General features: G+C 28.6%; 1 protein-coding gene across 4 annotated transcripts; it reads left to right on the forward strand.

The window, feature by feature from the left end:
* The first annotated feature begins 13392 nt into the window (after positions 1–13392).
* Positions 13393–18560, forward strand: LOC115705821 (trehalose-phosphate phosphatase A). 4 transcript variants are annotated; one of them, XM_030633264.2, is made up of 13 exons: positions 13393–13908; positions 15622–15670; positions 15754–16229; positions 16335–16475; positions 16561–16632; positions 16746–16871; positions 16971–17027; positions 17156–17257; positions 17354–17431; positions 17523–17592; positions 17677–17747; positions 17841–17933; positions 18021–18560. In XM_030633264.2, exons 3-13 carry the CDS (start codon positions 15936–15938, stop codon positions 18072–18074), a joined length of 1158 nt encoding a protein of 385 aa, XP_030489124.1. In that variant the 5' UTR covers positions 13393–13908; positions 15622–15670; positions 15754–15935; the 3' UTR covers positions 18075–18560. The 4 variants fall into 4 exon arrangements, with proteins under 4 accessions (XP_030489124.1, XP_060958633.1, XP_060958626.1 ...); XM_061102650.1 differs by having other exon boundaries at positions 13408–13429; XM_061102643.1 differs by lacking the exon at positions 13393–13908 and adding an exon at positions 13922–14616.
* Positions 18561–18868: the final 308 nt, after the last annotated feature.

Here is an 18868-nt window from a genome sequence, read left to right on the forward strand (position 1 = left end):
CGTTTGGTTGGAGGTAATGAAATGGAATGGAATGGAAAGGAAATAATTTTCATTCCATTCCTTTGTTTGGTTGTATTTTAAAGTATTGGAATGGCATTCCAATGGAATGCTCTTTCCACCATTTTGGTGGAATGACTATTCCATTTTAAAAAGGAAGGAATGACCATTCCAATGTAACAAGAAAAAAAATTTAATTATTTTTTTATCAATTTTTTTTATCCATTTTAAATTTTATTCCATTCCATTCCCATTCCTATTCCTATATTTTCTTTCCTCCCAACCAAACGCCTCCTAAGTAAAAAGGTTGTTATCCAATTTTTATTATGAGATTTGATTGATAGTTATTGATAGGTGTAATTTGTCACATATTTATTAAAATTAGAGTATTCTCGCACTTTTTTTATGGACGATTGATTAGTACTTTAATTGAATGTGCTATTAGAGTTTTTATTCCTAAATCTATAAATGACATTAGTTGCGTATCTTTAGGGCCGGCCCAAGCTTTGGGCAGCTTGGGCCATTGCACAAGGCCCCCCATTTTCTAAGGCCCAATTTTTTGAAAAAAATGCCTATTTTTGTTGTTTTACATTTTTATGTTCAAAGTTTCTTTTTTACATATTTATATTATTTTATAAAAATACAAGAAAATAATAAGAAATCCACATGAAAGTAGCAAAAAAACAACAACAAAATAACATAAAAAAAAATTATATACAAATAAAAAAATCAACAATAAAATAACAAAAGTACAATATAAAAATACATCAAAAGATCATATTTTTTGTAAATAAATTTTAAAAACCGTAAAAATATTTAAAATTATGTACGATCATTCTTTTTGTAATTTATTTGTTGTTTTTGTGGATTTATGAAATTATCCCAAAAAAATTTATTACTAAAAGTTTGGGAATGTATCTTTAAAAAATAGCAATGGAATTGTGGTCTTAATGTACTCTATTTTTTTTTTTTTTTTAGGATTATGAGGCACTATTTTTTGTAAAAAAAATTAAATTTTTACGTTTACGGATTTTTTTTATATATTTTTACGGTTTTCCATAAAAACAACACGAAAATAATAAGAAAACTACATAAAAGTAACATGAAAATAATATCTAAATGACTCCAAAACAACAACAAAAAATAACATGCAGATAACAAAAAATCAACAACAAATTAACAAGAGTACAACATAAAAAGACCGTATTTTCTGTAAATAAAATAAAAAAAATCATAAAAATGTTTAAAAATTCTGCAAAACCGTATTTTTTGTATTTTTTTTGTTGTTTTCGTGTATTTTTGAAATAATTCCTTTTTTCTTTTTATAAAAAGCCAAATTTTAATCTTTCGTATAAAACTCTCAAAATGCTTGAGTTCGCGTGCGTTTCTTATTGATTTGATTTGTCATAGAAATTTCATTTTTTTTTAAATAATAAATATTTTCCTAAATCATAAAATTGCAATCTAAGAGAAAAAGTCTAAAATATACGAGATTGTGATGCTAAAACATGCATGAGTTGTGATGCAATTTCAAAAAGGACTAAATGATATAGAAACTTCTCTACAAGTTTTATTATTATTTATATATATAAATAAATTTAAAAAATAGTATACTAGTCAGTCAAAGATTCAAAATCCGAGAAAAATGTTAAATAAAAGAGTAAGAAGAAGAAAATGGAAAACGAAGGAGCAAGCTTGCATAGTGGTAGCCTTTTACCGTCGCGTTTCGCGGCATTGGCACAGGAAGATTCTGTCCACGCCGTGGGCCGTGGGCTGTTTGTTTCAACTTCCAAGAGATTACTCCCAACCGTCTGTGGGCCCCAACCCAACTATGTTCTTTCTTTTTTTATTTTTCCTCTTGAAAAGGCAAATCTCACTCTTCCCAATTATTAGTATTATTTTAATTTTCGTATTAAATTTCAAGGGTTTTTGTTGACGCAGTGATTAAAATCACACATGATTAATAATGTAGCAGTTTATATTCTACAATCGGCGGTGACAACTTTTCGAACCAAGATAGCTCATCGTTTAATCAAAAGGCATGCTTTGTCAAACCATGAGTTGCATAATACATATCGAGAGCCAAATGGGAAAAAAATGTCCCAAAAATTTAGACAATAAAACTATAACATTCTCAAACATCACCCCCAACTCATTAAATAACACACTTGATTTGTTGATAGCAAAAGACCCTAAGTTTTAGCTTGTAATACTAATATACTACCTGAAAAAAAACAAACAACACCAAGAAACAACATGTATTAGAAGAGACAATCTTTGAATTAAGCTTATCGGTAAAGTCTTTGTAATCGTAAGCTCTCCACAAAACTGACCTACAAAACAACAATAAATAAAACTCTATTACTACAAAATTTAATGAAAAAATAGATAAAATGAAAGAAAGATGGTAAAATAATTCATATTATAATATAAAACAATCGATAAATAGAAAGACTTGAAATACTTATCTATTAAAATTGAAAGATCGTTGATGTAGAAGTTATGATTGACTGTACTACGAAATTACCTTAAATAATTTGGGATAAACTATAATAAATAGCACAAAAATCGTAAAAAGCACAAAAGCCATGAAAAACACAAAAATGACTGTAAACGGCATAAAAACCATCACCTCATTATAAAGATTATTAAATAAAAAACTACTAATAAAATAAATATAATCAATATACTTAAATATATATTTATGATTTTATGGGGTTAGAACTATAAGGAGTTCATTCCTTAATTAATTTTAATGTTGTGATCGTGTTTATATGTTGAAACTAATTTAGTTTTTCCCATTAGTCTTGTCTTTTGACATGGTTTTTTAGTCTTTTCCTTTTAGTTTTTCCCATTAGTCTTGTCTTTTGACATGGTTTTTTAGTCTTTTCCTTTTAGTTTTTTATGGTTGGAGTCTTGTCTTTTGGCATGGGTTGTGTAGCTTAGAATCATCATCATCATCATGTTGCTATGGTAGAAGCATTCAAGAAAGGGGAGATTGGATGTGTTCAACCTGAAATTGTTGAGATAATAGGCATTAAAGAACCATTGAGTTGGATTACAACTCATTCGTGGGATAGAGTCATGTTGGAAACAGACAACTTGGTGTGTGTTCAAGCGATTTATATCAATATTTTTATTATGCCTTCACAGTTTGGTCTTGTTGTTCAAGATGTTCGAAATTTGCTTTTGGCTTTATTTTTTATTGATTTGTGTTTTGTAAAACGATCTGCAAATAAGTTGGCTTATTGCTTGCCAATAGACTCTTGTTTCTCTACAGGTCGTGTGTTTCAGTTAGAGGACTGTTCCTCTGAAGTGCGTTCTATTGTTTTGAACGAATAAATCTTATAATTTTTATTAAATATATATATATATATGATTTTAAACAATATAAAAAAAAATAATTAATCAATATACTTCAAATATTTTTATAATTAATATACTTTAGATAATTTTTAATTCCTTATTATTAAAAATTGTTTTGGGAGCTAGGGTAGTAAGAACAAGGAAATGTGTTAGTTTGACCTGGTAAAAGAACCCCTGTCGCCAGCTAGGATTGGGTCCCACTTATATCTCACACGTGTGTCCCCTTAGTTGTAGCTGTGTGGTGGGGCCTCATATCCACCCATATTATCAAACAATTGTGCCATGCACGTATCAATAATAATATATAATTAATTAATATTGGCGGATTTCACGTCTTAATTTATACCTATTTTTTCAAGTTTTGCAATAATTATAATAATAATTATTGATTGTAATAATAAAAGAATTCAAAATAATAATAAAGATTTCACGTCTTAACTTGACATCAATGCTTTAACGCCAATTTAGTCAATTCCAGTGAATATGAGTTTTGTCCTCATTAATTTTCTTTTTTGTAAGGTTGTCCTCATTAATTTGATATCAAGAAAATTGAGTTTTGTTTGTGTCTAGATTTTTTTATACAGTGAACTACATCAATATTTTCGAAAGTATTATTCAAATATCATTTTTGATAGCAATGAATACTTAAGGTGTGTTTAGAAGTAACTGTGTAATTACTAAGGTGGTAATTACATAGTGTAGTAATTATACTATATTTTAAAATGCAAGGTGTGTTTGGATATAAGGTGGTAAGTACATATGAATTCCTAATATTTTATTTGACAAAATAGTTAGGGTGCGTTTAGAAGTAACTGTATAATTACTAGGTAGAGTAATTACTAGGGTGATAATTACAGAGTGCAATTACACTATATTTTAAAATGCAAGGTGTGTTTGGATACGAGGTGATAATTACATATGAATTCTTAATATCTTGTTTGGTAAAATAGTTAGTAATTACATGGGAAAATAATATTTTTTAGTAGCTAATGTTTAATATGGAAAGTTTTTAGCAATTACACAGTGTAATTACATTCAATTCTCATGGGGGGCCATGAGAATTAGAGAGTGTAATTGGAACCCCTCAATTACTTCCAATTACACAGTTACAGTGTAATTACATGGTCAGACAAATATGCCAAATTGTGTAATTACCTCCAATTACACACAAATCCAATTACATTGTGGCTTTCCAAACGCACCCTTAGTAATTACATGGGAAAATAATACTTTTTAGTAGCTAATGTTTAATATGGAAAGTTTTTAGTAATTACACAGTGTAATTACATCCAATTCTCATAGGGGGCCATGAGAATTGGAGAGTGTAATTGGAAGCCCTCAATTACTTCTAATTACACAGTTATAGTGTAATTACATGGTCAGACAAACATGCCAAATTGTGTAATTACCTCCAATTACACACAAATCCAATTACATTGTGGCTTTCCAAACGCACCCTTAGAATTTTTTTTTCTATTTTATTTCATTAAATGGAAAACTACAAATATAGTGTATTATTTTAGTAAAACTTAAATTTAATGGTAATGTAAAATGTATATTAAATTTGTCCTAAGCTAAAATTGTGCCAAATACACAAAATAAAATAAAATAATATGAGTTAAATTTTAGCCCACAAATACAACTTTTTTAATTACCTTTTTGCCACTCATTAATAGTATTTACTAATGAATTTTTTTTTTTTTATATTTACAAGATATTAAAATAATATAAATAAAATTAAATATTTTGAATATTTTAGTGAGGATTAATGGTTATATTGATTTTTATAGCTAATTTACACATTGTGTATTGGAGCACAAATACCAAAAAAAAAAAAAAAAGCTAAATATAACTTTATGATATATTTTGGATCAAATTTAATCAAAAATATACATCATTCAATGGAGATGATTTTATATAGATTTCCAATAGGAAGTTAAAAAAGTAGTGTATTGTTACATTTTAACTTACTTAAGAAAAAGACACTATTAGAGCATCTCCAATAGAGATGCAAAGTGATGTAAATATAGTATATAGCTCATTTTGTTAAAAATCTACTCTAATAGTGTGCTAAATTATGATGCAAATTTTTCACATAACAAAAAATAATCTAAATTTGGATCATAATATAGCATGATGCAAAATTTACATCAAATAGATGTTATGTTTTGATATCTACCATTATACCATTTTTAATATTTTATTATTAAATTTTAGTTAACATGATGATTTATATCAAATGAATTCCATTATTATTATTATTATTAAATTTTATATTTACTATTACATTATTATTATTTTATTTTATATTTTTACTAAATTATTAAATGAACAATATATTAAATTTTACACCATTAAGATTTACAATTATGCATTGGAGCACAATAGTAAAAGTTGATGTAAAAATATCACAAAACTACTTTTTATGCCTAATATAGCTCAACTTTCACATCTTTCATTAGAAATGTTCTAATAGTATTCTTAAAAGTGGGTCAAATTTGAGATAAAATATAGCATTATATTAAATTTGGTTTACAATAATTCTATTTTTTTATTTATTATAATACTTCCAATTATTATGTTTCATTGAATTTTACAGAACTTTATTATCTTTATTTACCATATTACTTTTATTTAAACAATAATACAAATAAAAAATAATAATTTTGTATATTTTTAATAAAATATTAAGATGATCAATAATAATTTATTTTTACTTATTTTACATATTTGTGTATTAGAGTACAATTATAAATAGTAGGCCAAATTAGGGTCGGGGCTTAGGAAAAAAAATTTAAAAATAAACTTTTTATTTGAGAAAGAAAATAAAATTCAAATAAATTTTTAAACGGCTTTTTTAACCCAAAAAAAGGCCTTATGGACTAATATTATTGAAAAAATTTAAAAATAAATCTTAAAACATTAATTTTTTGTGTTAAATTTAACACAAATTTTAGATGATCTTTTATTTTATGTAAAATTAGATACATATCTTACATTACTCTTGGAATTTTATTTTATTAAAACAAAATAATGATATACTATTTTTTATATCACTTTATTATAATAAACAAATATTTTTATAATTGGTACTGTGAAAAAGTTGAACGTGTAAATTTTTTTTAAAATAGTTTTAAGAATAAAGGGGGTGTTCGATGTGCAGGAAATCTTATGGGATTGGATCCTTGACCTATGTTTGGTGCTTTGTTAGGCTAGGCATAAAATAATCGAGGGCCAATATAAGAACCTTAGTAAGAAACTATTATATCCCATCATCAGTGGCGGACCCAGAATTTAAAGTGAGGGGGGGCGTAAATAAATTTAAAAAAAAAATATAAAGTGTAGTTAGTGGGATTTGAACCTTTACCCTCTAACCTATTTACCAACTACCTTAACCATTACACCAAGGTTACTATTATGTGTATAAATATCATCTTTTAATACAAATATATGTTGTAACTAATTAAAATACATATACATTTTTTTCTCGATTTTTTTTTCAGGGGGGGCGACTGCCCCCCCTCGCTACAATGTGGGTCCGCCCCTGCCCATCATGAACTTGGGTAAGATAAGCCCAGGATAAAATAAACTAGTTCATATTTATTATAATTGATTGCATAGTGAACAATAATTATAAACCTGACAAAAAAAAAAGTTTTCTTAAAAAAAGAAAAATGTCATTCCACGTAAATCAGACATAATCTATTACATAAAAAATTGCTCATAATTAACAATAATAAACTAATTAAGCTGTTTATAATAAAAGAAAAAAACAAAAACCCTAACAATATCTTCAATTAAATGACCCATAAATTATAAATAATTTTGTAGAAGTATACATATATTTTTTTAAATAAAACTAGTAAATTTTATAAAAAAAGTAAAATCAATTATAATAATGGAATGCACTTAATTAAGAAGAACAATCGTGTAACTTAATCATATGACTTGAAGAGAAACAAGAACTCCTTACTAATAAACTACTTTGTTTGCACGTTATTTAACAAAACGTAAATTAACATTATTAAGAGATTAAAACAAAGCACAAACATCTTGAATTATTAAACCAAACCGAAGAAGGCATAAAAATACTGCTTCGTAAAGCTTGGACACAGATCAAACTATCAAATTCGAGAGTGACTTGCAGCTAGAGTGTCGAGCAATATTCCAACTCAAGGCCTCTTTAATACCAATAATTTTTGCAACTTTAGGTTGAAATTGAATAATGAAATGGAAAGGAAACGATTTTTATTCTATTCCTTTATTTGGTTACATTTAAAATCATTGGAATACCATCCTGATGGAATAACATTTCTATTACTTTGGTGGAATGATTATTCTATTTTGAAATAGGAGTAAAGACTATTGCAATACAAGATTTGAAAAAATTTAATAAATTTTTTTATTAATTTTTTTTTATGCATTTTAAATTTTATTCTATTCTATTCCTATTCCAATTTCCAATCCCATTCCTATTCTTATATTTTCATTCCTCCCTACCTTGAAGTATAATTAAGCTTCAATCACCCTCCCATAGCATGTCCCGAACCACACAATCAATTTCAAAACAATCCTCCTGCTAAAATAAAGTTCGTGTATATATTAATTCAATGAATTTGGTGGAAATAGATGAATTTTTAGCGTGGATGAATTATTTTCTTAACAATAAAAGTAAAAGTATATTTTAAAAATATTTGAAAAAAATTATTGCTCAAAGAAAAGTGAAATTTTTAATAATTATAATGAATTATTTATTTATTTGAATTTATAATTTAAAATTGTACATAAATAACTAATTTAAATTTTTAAAAGGGAAATTTTATTTACACTCCAACTTTTTTTGAAGATATTTTAATAATTTTTATTTTATATAAAACTATATCTTTTAATTAGGAAAATTTACATCCAAGTACATTAATTGTAATTTAATTTCAAAAATATGGTAGGTCCATTATAATTCTAAACTATACCGTTTAAACATACCGTTTTTAAATTAATTGGTTTTCATTTTGATGATGTCAGCCCATCATATCCATCATTCCAGGACGTCAATCAACCTCCAAAAAAATCAAGCTCCACGTGTTTTGTTAGCTTTTTTCAAATTTGTAGTTAGTTATTTTTGTATGCAATGGCTTATAATCAGATTTTTTTTTAAAAAAAAAATAGGAGTGAGTAGAGTGTTCATAGGGATAAATATAAGTCATTTCTATCATTTCTTATTTTTACATTTTCAGTATTTTGTCTTTTTCTTATTCTTCTCCTTTTTTTTTTTTTTGGCTTTTATTTTCTCAGAGTTCATGAGTATGAATTAAGGGTAAATATATATTGTTATCTAGGTTTACTATGTAAGATATGTAAAAAATACACTAATTAGTTTGTTATTTCATAGGCATACATGATGATAGGTTGTGTTTGAAACTAAAACATAAATTATTGTTCCAATATACGAAAAATAAACTAATAAGTTTATTGGCGTATATCATTATGTTTGATTGCAGTTTACTCTGTATTGAATAAAAAATGTTATTCCAACAAACAGAAATTAGTATGTTTATTGACATATATAGTAAACCTACATAGTTTTTGTATACAAAGTACATTACTGTAACATGTCTTATATAGTAAACCTGAATAACAATATATGCACTTGTCAAAGATTTGAATATGATGAAATTCCTTGCTCATAAGTTTATTTGGCATATATGCGTATACTCATATATGCCTAATAAACTTATTAGTTTATTTTGAGATATTGAAGTATATTTTCATTCTTTGTTTACATAGTAGCATTTTCATATAGCCTATCATCGGATATGCTAATAAATCTATTAGTTTATTTTAGCATATTGAAACAATTTTTTATTTTTCTTTTCGTATATTGGAATCCTAATTCAGTTCATTTTTTATAGTCTACCATTATATATGTCAATAAACTTAGTAGATTCTATTTGTTGGAACAACAATTTATTTTTTATAATACATAGTAAACTATAATCAAACATACGTCAATAAACTTATTAGTTTATTTTGATGTCGAAGTTGACGTACTTCTTCTTCCTCGAAGCAACGATCTCTGGTTTTTGTTTTTTTTGTTGTTGTGATCAGCTGATAGGTTTATTGGTCGATTGAATTGTAGATCGATTTAGAGAGATGATGATTTGCTTGTTGTATACAACAACGTATTTGAGAGATATGATGATCGATTCTCCAATTTTCAGATCTGTCGAGGTCTCCGTCAATGGTGTTTCTTCGTTCAAGTTTGGTTTGGTTTCTTTCCGTTTGAATCAGGTTAACCACGCGCAGGGATGACCGAGAAAAGTGGAGTTGTGGGCGCGTCTCCTTCATCGCCGGTGGTTCCAAAATTATTGAAGCTAATCACGGTAAGCTTGATGACGTGTCACGGCATACACATGGATTGTTTTCATTTAACGTTTTTTCTGTAATATTAATGTATATAATGTATATATATAAAAATTTCCCTTTTAATTATACTAAGTTTTTTTTTTTTTTAACTTTTTTCTTTCAATTCATATTTTTTCTAAAAATATACCTATCAAATTTCCTCAAATATATATATATACCTATCAAATAAAAATAAATTATATTTTAAATATTATGACAAAAAAATTAAAATAAAAAATTATATGAAATTTTCTTAAAAAAAAAATATATATATAAATGAGTTATAAAAATTTATAAAAATGAAATTAAAATAAATATTAAAATTAACATAAAATAATCTGAAAAAAAAATTTTAAAAAAAAAATATTAAGAGTAATTTTTAAAAATATTTAAATTTATATATTTTTTTAATAAGAAAGTGTTTATTATTTTATGGGGTACAAATAAAACTCCATTTTTTAAAAATAAAAAATAAATAATTGTTATCCAATCCCACATTCACCAAATATAGGATTATTAATCCAATTTATTAGTCCTATACGTAATACGTACGTAGTAATTAAAATTCAATTCAATCTTATATACGCACCAAACGATCTATACTCACCAAGGTCATCAAAATAAAAACATAATCAATTTAAAACTCATCAAGTTGTTTATTAGTCAACAACTTTGATTTGATATAATATTATATATGTGTAAGCATTCAAGTTATTGCTTAAAAATTCTAAAAAACTTTTCTCGTTTTCTTTTTTACTTTTTTTTATGTCATGAGCACTACTTTTCAGAATGAGAATATTGTTAATGAACTGTAATTAATAACATATTCTTACCTAGAAAAAACTGTATAAAGCTTTAATTTAGTCTTTCAGACGGGTCATTTTATGCACATTTTTAATTTTACTTAAATTATACTTATATCACAATAAGATCTTATATAGCAAAATTATTTTATATTTTAGTATTATGAATATTTGGAGAAAATTTTGAACAGACTAAAAAGCAAGGCACCATTTTTTTAGTAAATAAGCAAGGCACAATTTAATAATAATAATTTAAAAATAAAAAATGACTAAAATAGAAAATAAATAATGAGTAGTATTTGTGCATTAAGTATCACGATATATAAGTTTATTTGATATCTTATATTCTAATTTTAGTTTTTGTGTATTTCAATAGACATGTACAATAAAACCCAAATCCAACATATTGGTCTCATGAGGTGGATGACTTTAGTATGTCCACATTAGTTAGATAGTGTACAATGTGAATTCTACGTTATAAAATTTATTAAAAGTTAAATTAGATCCAATGCACCATTAATAGAAGAGGTAAATTAGTTAATAAGTAGTTTTAAGTTTGTTTTAAATACTTTTTTTTTTTTTGTTAAAATAATTTTAATTTTACTAATTAATAATTTCTTTCTTTTGTATTATAAGGTAGATTCAGTATCCCATACATAAATGATCACATTAATGTTAGTCTACGTGATTTGTAGGTAGATTATGTGAAAACAGAGGTGGTGTGTCAAGGAAAATTATAAGTATATATCTCAATATTTATGTATATACTGGTACGTAATTAGTTTCATATAATTTATAATTTATATATTTTTTAATTAAGTTAGTTAAATATATTTCTGCAAATTATTAAGTTATAGTAAGAATAAGATTACAAATATTTTTGTATTAATCCAACTACATTATTAAATTAATTATTTTAACTGTTTTTATAAATTGTAAAAATATGAAAAACTAATGTGAATAAAAAATAGCAGAAAATTTATATTTTTCTTATTCTAGAAAGTAACATTGAAAAAAAAACCGACGCTACAAAACACGGTAGTTTAAAACAATCGGCTGTATTATAATTCTTTTTTTTTTATTTAAATATTTATATATTACAACTATATTTTACATGAGACTCGAACTCAGAACTTTCAACACACACCCACCTATGGCAACTTGAGCTAGTCTCAAGTAGTGCGCTGTATTATAATTCAATTGTTAGAAATCTACACTTATAACATTATATGCGTCAGTTTACAATATAATATAATGTAAAGTGAGATCTATAGTGTTATTTAACAGTTAATAACAGACGACAATAGGGGTATTATAGGTGTCGGCTTGAAAGAGCCAGTAACATTCGGTAGAGTAACGTTCATTACCAACTATTTTCTCCCAATACCTATGCCACCCAATTTTTTATAAGTCGAATAGGTATCAGCCATAAAAATCAACGGCCATACCATTACCATTTACCTCACTCTTTTAAACAGCCCAAAAATCCATTTTCTTAATAGTGTTCAGACGGTAACCACTTGAGGGTAGCTCAAGTGGCCATAGGAGGGTGCGTGTGTGTTGGAGGTCCTGGGTTCGAGTCCCAGATTATGTATTGTGTAATATATAAACGCTTGAATCAAAAAAAAAAAATAGTGTTCAGACGGTCATTTTACACATCTTTATCAACACTATATGTAATTTTATTTTATTTAAATTGTACTGATATGACAACAAAAATTTTATATTTTAGTAATGTGAATATTTGAAGAAAATTTTGAACAGACAAAAAAGCAAGGCACGATTTTGTAATAATATTAATTGACAGATAAAAAAGGACCAAAATAAAAAACAATAAGTAAATAAATAAATAAATAATGAGTAGTATTTTGGTAGGAAGTACAGTGGGTGACATCATGTTCATAGTTCTTGACGAAAATAAAAAATTAATTATTTATTTGTTTATTTGTGGAAGTAAGTGGAGAAATATTCTCATTTAAAAAAAAAAGTGGAGAAATATTTAACACAAGAAAAATATAACAAGTGATGAAAAGGCAATACGGTGGCGCCACGTGTGAAACTGAAGTGTCAGTTCGTAGGAAGGCAATTTTGTGGTGGCCACGTGGATGGGGTGGCCCACATATAAGATGGTAATAGTATAGAGAGAGAGGGGTCGTAGATATCCTTCAGATGCTGACACACCAACCGTCACCGACGAGACCACCACCCACTTGTTACCGAAAGCGACGACACGTTCGCAATCCTCCAGAACCTAGTCATGGGCCCCACACCCCCTTCCCCACAACGTGGCCACGTCACTCACAGGTGTCTTCACGCGCTTTGCCTTTCTTTCACTCTCTCCGCCACGTGTCACTCCTCTTCAGATCCCCCTGGCCCCATCTTTAACGCTTTCCGGTTCTTTCACTGTTCTATAATTGTTTAACCCCATTCCTAAAATGAAAATAATTAAAAAAAAAAATTGAAGAATTATTACAACCATGCTCCCAATTCTCAACTCTCTCTCACCAACCATTATTATTATTATTATAAATAAATATAATTTTTTTATTAATAAGAAAAAAAAACTTTCTGGTCCAGGCACTTTTCTTTAGAGTCTCGTTCCTTCTGTTAATAAATTATAAATTTAATTTTGGAAAAAAAAATGTATACAAACCGAATAAACGTCATTCCGATCCACGCGCATGATTGTTTCGTGAACGTCACTAACTGGTAGGTTGACACGTGTTTTACACGGCGTGGGATGCGCGTCCTCCCGCGCAATCACTTGGCCCTTTAAATACGACAGCTCTAGTTTTGAGGATTTTTCTCTCTTTCTCTCTCTCTCTCATTCTCATTCGCTCATTGGCTTTTTTCTCGATTCGGTAAAATTACGGTTCCTTTTTTTTTTTTAATTATAATTATTTATATAGCTCGATTCTCGTTCTCTGTGATTCTTTCTTTCCTCTTTTACTAATTTAAATTGAAAAGAAATAAAATTCTTTTCAGTTCAGTTCAGTTCCCATTAAAGTGTTTGTTGACGCTAATCTTAGCAATCCCATAAATATTTCCATCTCCTAAAAGTGTATTCACTTTGGTCTGGTTTTTGTTTTTGTTGGCCGCCGAGAAAGAACAAACTTTTTCTGGTTTGAAAAAAATAAAAGAAATTCTCTGTTTGACTTACAGCTTCATTCATCTCCCTTTAAATTATTTTCTTCTCTTTCGTTCCCTTTTCCTTCTGTCTTCTTGGCAACCAAACACAGTTTTTTTCATCCTATTGTTACTTATTTCTATTTGGGCTTTAAAGGTTTTGGGTTTCTACGACTGCATTCCTAAGATTAATCGATTAAAGCTTCAAATTTCGGTACGTATCTAGCTTTCTTTTATTTTGGGTCTTTTTTATTTACTACTTTCATCTTGTTCTTATATTTTACTGACTTTTATGTTTGGCTTCCTCAATCCTCTGATTGGAAATTCAATTTCGAAGACTCATCGTTGATATTTTGTATTTAACCCAACAAATTGTTATTGGCCTTTATGTGTGGTTTTGGATTCACTGTATTACGAGTTTTTATTTTTTGAAATTTATTTATCAAAATCAAAGATTTGATGTTAATATGGTTCTGGTTTTTTGCCCGGTTTCTTGTTTTTTCAATTTTTTGAGTTTTCTTTCTTGTTTGACAATCCCTATTGGATTGGTTACTACGGTTTTTTCAGTTTTTTTCCAAATCTTGCAAACGAATATGGTCGACAAGGATTTTTAGTTTTTTTTCTTTTTTTAAAAAAATTAAAGATAATTAAAGCTTGATGTGATGTGATATAGGTCTTTGTTGTTTTTAATTTATTTTTTTGACATTATTATTGGTAAACATTTAAGTTTCTATCAATTTTCATTGGTGCACAATTAACTGGGTCAAATATCGTGTCGTAATCGTGTGAACTATTCAAAACCAGATTTTTCTTCTTGTTTTTATTTCTATTCTTCAAGTGATAATAGTATTTATTCCGTATCTCCACAGTCAAATTTCTATCCTGGAGAGCCATTAATTTTCCTACTGTTTTCAAATTTCGGGTACCATAATCATATCATACCAGGAAATATTGTGTTCACTAATTGAAAATCATTATTCTTTTGTTGTTTTTTGGCTGTCACTTCATTTGGTTTTATTAATCACTGATCCTTATGAGTTGGGACCCTATGTATAGTTGAATGAGGAATCCTTTTTCTCCACTATGTGGGGTTGAATCTATACAACTAAGAAAATATCTCAATCAAAAGACTGTGCATCTTTTGTTCTCATGCCTTTGTTTACCATGTTAGGCTTTTATGGTCACTCTTTCTCAGTATTCACATAATTTATACTCAAAATTAATGGTTCCTTTGATCAGGATCACTAGTATCAGTTCACGGTCATTATCAAGTTCTTATTCAACTCAAAACAGTCCATGTTCTGATGCATATGCATACACTTAACTTTTCCTTTTATTTCCCTATGAATCAACTAATCAGGCCACTGTTCATCACACCATAGTTTTGTTTGATGCTCTGACATTTGGCTATAGCTCAAGCAATAATTTGGTGCCTTTTCTAATTTTTCTTATGTTATATGAATAAGAACACTGATTTAGTACTACTTTTAAATATTACAAAACACAGGGCATGGTATGTTCTGTCTGACAACACATTTTCATCTCATTAGTTTTTTTGTTTTTGTTGTTCCAAGTCACAATCATAGTCTATTCCCATCTAGTCATCACTTTGGATTTACAAGTATTTTTGAAGGGATTTTGATGGATTGTTTGTTTGTTTTTCTTACTGATGTTAACATTGAAAATTTCACAAGACGTTTCTGATTGTAATTTTTATGGCACCTTTCATTTTAGGGAGATAATTATGTTTGTCATTTGTGACCACCACTTACTTTGATTAGTCCATTTTAGATAGATGCTTTTCTTTTCTTTTCTTTTCTTTTGAGTCATTGATTGTAACATTCATGGTTTTATTTGTTTATAAAGACTTTGATGTTAATATTATCTTCCCAGTTGTTGTATTGAAAACCTTTCTTCGTTCATGCAGATTTCAGTTAAATTTGCATTGTTGCTACCGCGATGAAAAGCTATAATCTGTAAGAACTCCTTGTTTTTTCTTTTATGTTTTACTTTGACCTCTCAACGATTCTCTCTGATTAAACTTTTTCATTGTGTTCAGCCTTGAGGGGTCTTTTGCTTAATGGACTGCAAGCCAAATAGTAGTGACAAGAAGACATTAAAGAGGTGGTTTTTCATTGATAAAAGGGTCGGGTAAAGAAGTTCTTCATAGAAGAATTCTTTTTTAAAAAAAGTTAGTTTATTTATTCTTCATCGTTGGTTGCACAAACAAATCTGGATCCGATGGACGTAAAATCAAACCATACTGCTCCAGTTCTCACTGATCCTGCACCCTTAAGCAAGTCAAGACTTGGGGTACATTCAAATTTGTTTCCCTACTCACCAACAGGAGCAGCCTTTTCTCCAAGTCTTTTCCTAACTATACCTCGGAAGAAGACTGGAGTACTTGACGATGTTCGTTCTAGCTCTTGGTTGGATGCCATGAAGGCTTCATCGCCTCCTCACAGGAAGATAACAAAAGATGTCAACAACGAGTCTCCTGCGTATGATGCTGATATTGCTTACCGTACTTGGATGGTATATGTTCATCCTTACCTGTATTGTACTTTTTCTCTGCCTAGATAATTTGCTTTTGATCAAAAATCTCAATATTGTTCCTTTTATGCTGTTTCAATCTTTCAGGCCAAATACCCTTCAGCTCTCAAATCTTTTGAGCAAATAACAAATAAGGCAAAAGGAAAGCGAATTGCATTGTTTCTTGATTATGATGGAACCCTTTCGCCAATTGTAGATAACCCTGACTGTGCTTTCATGTCTGATGCGGTAAGAATTTCTCTCGGATTCGAACCTGGTCTATTCCACTTCTCAATCATTTGTTCTGTTCATGAAGATTTTGTATTTTTTACAGATGCGAGCTGCTGTGAAAAAGGTGGCAAAATATTTTCCAACAGCGATAATTAGCGGAAGAAGCCGAGATAAGGTAATTTCTTGCTAATACATGTTCCTTAGCATTAGTTTTTGCTTTTAGCGATTAAGCCATCTTTGTTGCAAGGTATTGTTTTACTGAAAGTGTCCTATGCTGTGTTCTTTCAGGTTTACGAGTTTGTAGGACTAACAGAACTATATTATGCTGGTAGTCATGGGATGGACATCATGAGCCCTGTTGAACAATCTATACTAGAGGATCATCCAAATTGTTTTAGGTCTTCTGACAAGCAGGTAACGGCTGAAAACCGCACTATTACCCTTCTTATTACTTAAGCTTGAGCTCTTAGAATTTCTTTTACTCAAAACTTTCTTCCTCTGTAACCACCACAGGGCAAGGATGTTAACCTGTTCCAGCCTGCGCGCGAATTTTTACCTATGATTCAAGAGGTTCGTTGAGTTTCATTCATTTTAATTTGTTGTTTTCTAAAAGCTTTTAATAGTTTCGAAATAAGGAGAAAAAGTTCTAGTGGTTTGTTCAATTTGATAATGGATAGATGTTTTCCTACTTTGTTCAGGTTCATAAATCTCTTATTGAAAATACCAAAGGAATTGAAGGAGCCAAAGTTGAAAACAATAAGTTCTGTGTGTCGGTACATTATCGTAACGTAGATGAGAAGGTAGTTTATCCTTAACCAAAATTTACAGGCTTTTGTTCCTCATTCTTAGTTTTGACACTATGGCTAATCTTAGGCTACTTCAATACATTTTTTCAGAGTTGGAATATTGTTGCACAATGCGTAGAGGACATTCTAAAAGATTATCCTCGACTGCGCTTGACACATGGAAGAAAGGTATTGTTTAAAGCTAAACATGCATAACAATTTGCTGTGTTGTTTTCTTTTCATATTTCTCTTAACGGGTTTCATTTGTTAATCTCACTAGGTTTTGGAGGTTAGACCAGTCATAAACTGGGATAAGGGGAAGGCTGTAACATTTTTGCTTGAGTCACTAGGTAAATATGCATATTTATTCTATCTTTAAAGAGAGAACTTTACTTCATTCCCATCTTTGTAACATAACAAATATCTTTAAACAGGGCTAAGTGACTGTCATGATGTGCTTCCAATATACGTTGGAGACGACCGCACCGATGAAGATGCATTTAAGGTGGGGAAAGAAAAATTCTCTTCAAAATTTGTTTAATCTTTCATGACATTCTTTCCAAAGATCTAAAATCTCAACTTGAATGGAATTGAACAGGTTTTGAGAGAGAGAAATTGTGGTCATGGAATTTTAGTGTCTAATGTCCCCAAAGAAACCAATGCATTTTACTCTCTAAGGGATCCATCCGAGGTACAATTTGTCTTCATTCTTATTTGAATCAAACCCTTTTGTTTTATGTTGTAATTTTGTTTCTAATATTTTGATTTTTTTACTTAGGTTATGGAGTTTCTCAAGTCACTGGTGATATGGAAGAAATCAAGTGCCTTATAAACAAAAAGAAAAAATAATAAAAATAAAAATAATAATACTATATATTTATAGTAGATTATTAAAGAAGAGAGACTTACATATACGATGATAAGGGTACCCTACTTTTTCTAGAGATTTTTATACCATCAGCTTTGGGAGTATAGGCTCTTATGGCTTGCATACAAGGCGTTTCTAAAGAGACGAAGGTCTATTTTGGTGCCTAACCTAGTTGCTCTGCTCCATGGTTCTGGTCTTTAATTGTAAATTCATTTTTTTATTTTGTTTTTATTTTTAATTATCCTTTATTTTTGGCTTTGAGTTCCCACTCATATATAGTTTTTTTTTTCTTTAACCCTTTTGGTTATCCTTATATCCATCTAATGTGTATTAGTCATTCATTTAGTTCCATTCCCACTTTTCAATTTAATTTTGGTTAACTTTTAGATATCCTGAATAATTTGTTAATTCTTTTAAATGAGATTATATAATTACAATATGTTTTTCTTTCTCCTGGTTGTCATTTATTTCTGAGGCTCTTTTTGTTTCTCCTGGTTCACTGAGACCAATGCTTCAATAAATTATATTATTGGTTCAACTTGTGTTTTGGCAGGTCAGAATTTTTTAGTACTTCGAAAAAGAGAATTAAAAACGTCACCGTATCTTTGACTTTGAATGTACCACTTTAAAATTGAGTTCGTTATAGAAATGAATTTAATCTATTAAATATTTTTAAATGTACGAAGTTTGAAAGCACCCCTTCAAGCTTGACAAACGAGCTAATTTATTATAGCCTTATGTATTTATTATATATATTC

The sequence above is a fragment of the Cannabis sativa genome, chromosome 1 (genome assembly GCF_029168945.1).
Source record: "Cannabis sativa cultivar Pink pepper isolate KNU-18-1 chromosome 1, ASM2916894v1, whole genome shotgun sequence".
Classification (NCBI taxonomy): domain Eukaryota; kingdom Viridiplantae; phylum Streptophyta; class Magnoliopsida; order Rosales; family Cannabaceae; genus Cannabis; species Cannabis sativa.